The sequence below is a fragment of the Trichoplax adhaerens genome, genomic scaffold, assembly GCF_000150275.1.
Source record: "Trichoplax adhaerens TRIADscaffold_313 genomic scaffold, whole genome shotgun sequence".
Taxonomy (NCBI): Eukaryota; Metazoa; Placozoa; class Uniplacotomia; order Trichoplacea; family Trichoplacidae; genus Trichoplax; species Trichoplax adhaerens.
In genome coordinates, this window is record NW_002061213.1 from 1,111 (window position 1) to 2,648 (window position 1,538).

Here is a 1,538-nt window from a genome sequence, read left to right on the forward strand (position 1 = left end):
TCGAGATATGATATTTTGTTGTACGATGTAATCCATACGAGTATGATCACTAAGATCAAGCCTTTAGCTGAGTGACCAAAGATAACAGATAACTTGAGATCTATCTTAAATATTATCCGAAGATAATTCAGCGACATAAACTCTTTATAACTTGCTTGTAAGCAGGTTCCGAAGGTATTTATCATATGATGAATGTACCTACAATATAAATAACAATTAAATCAAATCAATTATAATAACTGTTTAATTAATAGCGATGAAAGTTTTTCTTCCATGTTTTTTCCTAAGCTAAATAAACGAACACACAATCTATGACTACTACTAATAGATAACGAACTTGAGTTTTATTCAAAGGCGCCTCTTTTGCCCATTCGAATAGTTTGTTATAAACGTCGCCATCATATCTACCGAGAACAGATAGTAGCGTCTGATCCGGTATATCGAATGCGTCAACTAAACAAACTGCGACCGGTCGAATTTCACTAAATAGTTCTAATATTTTTACTCGAATGAGTTTGATTTGTTCAAAATCGATGAAGTTGTCCTGATAAAATACATGTTATAATTTCAATTAGTGCTCGCTTAGTTTTAACTTGCGACGATTAATAAAGTACAATGATACGATCTTTATCGCCAACGATAATTATGTATATTATGTTTGTGTTAATAGTAAATTTATTTAGAATACTTACAAGCATAAAATCGCCAGTATTTTGATCTATGCCATGTAAAGCTAGCAGAATAGATAGTCTATGTAACTGTAGATGACAAGATTGTCCCAAGCGCGATTTCTCAATCATATTAAAAAATGTCTTTATTACGAAATAGTGAGTAAATGCCTGTAGAACGAGCAGAAAATAGTATAGACTTAGTATTTAAAAATAGTGAAGAAAAAACTTAAAGCCGAGATTAACTAAAATATTTTAAACAGTTGTAAGTACCTTTGCGCAATCCACTAATTTAATTCCAGATTTATTCCAAGCATCGTAACTAGTATCGCCACCAGATTGTAATTCGCGAAGGTATTTATCAGCAATAGCTACTTTTCTGTCAAAGATTGCAGAGTTAATGATATAATAGAGCTAGTTACGGTATTTGTGTCGATTACTTACTTATATGCTCTAGCTCTATAAGCTTCTAGTACTGTATTCGTCTTCTCTAGATCTTGCATATTCTTAATATCCCAATGTTTACATGGTGGATTATGTAAGACTGCTGATACACCTAAAGGTGCAGACTTTGGATTCTTGACACAACGAAGTAAATATCTAAAAAATTGTTAATTTAATGTATTCTCTTACTTTTATAAATGTCTTTCTTAGTCTATTTAATTTACAAACTTACTTAGCTGACTGAAGGTACATAACAGTGTTTTCGCCTTCGTATGTGCAAGTCGCTAACCAATTATTATAAATATGACCTATACCGCAGGCCGATGAATAACCATGCCCGCCGCAAGCTCGTCTACACTCCTAAATGTAGTAGTACGAAATAGCGAGATTCGTAAATAAAAAGAATTAGAATTGGGCTACTCGAAG

The 1,538-nt window shown here is 32.6% G+C and overlaps 1 protein-coding gene across 1 annotated transcript in view; it reads right to left on the minus strand.

Annotated features, from left to right (window-relative positions):
• Positions 1-283: 283 nt before the first annotated feature.
• TRIADDRAFT_62683 (uncharacterized protein) overlaps positions 284-1,538 on the minus strand; it is a gene marked incomplete at both ends in the record, with an annotated part of 5,535 nt that continues 4,280 nt past the window's right edge. Inside the window, 5 exons of the mRNA XM_002118625.1 lie at positions 284-544; positions 693-839; positions 942-1,047; positions 1,113-1,268; positions 1,345-1,472. Coding sequence (XP_002118661.1) covers positions 284-544; positions 693-839; positions 942-1,047; positions 1,113-1,268; positions 1,345-1,472 — 798 coding nt within the window. The remainder of the gene's footprint in view (positions 545-692; positions 840-941; positions 1,048-1,112; positions 1,269-1,344; positions 1,473-1,538) is intronic.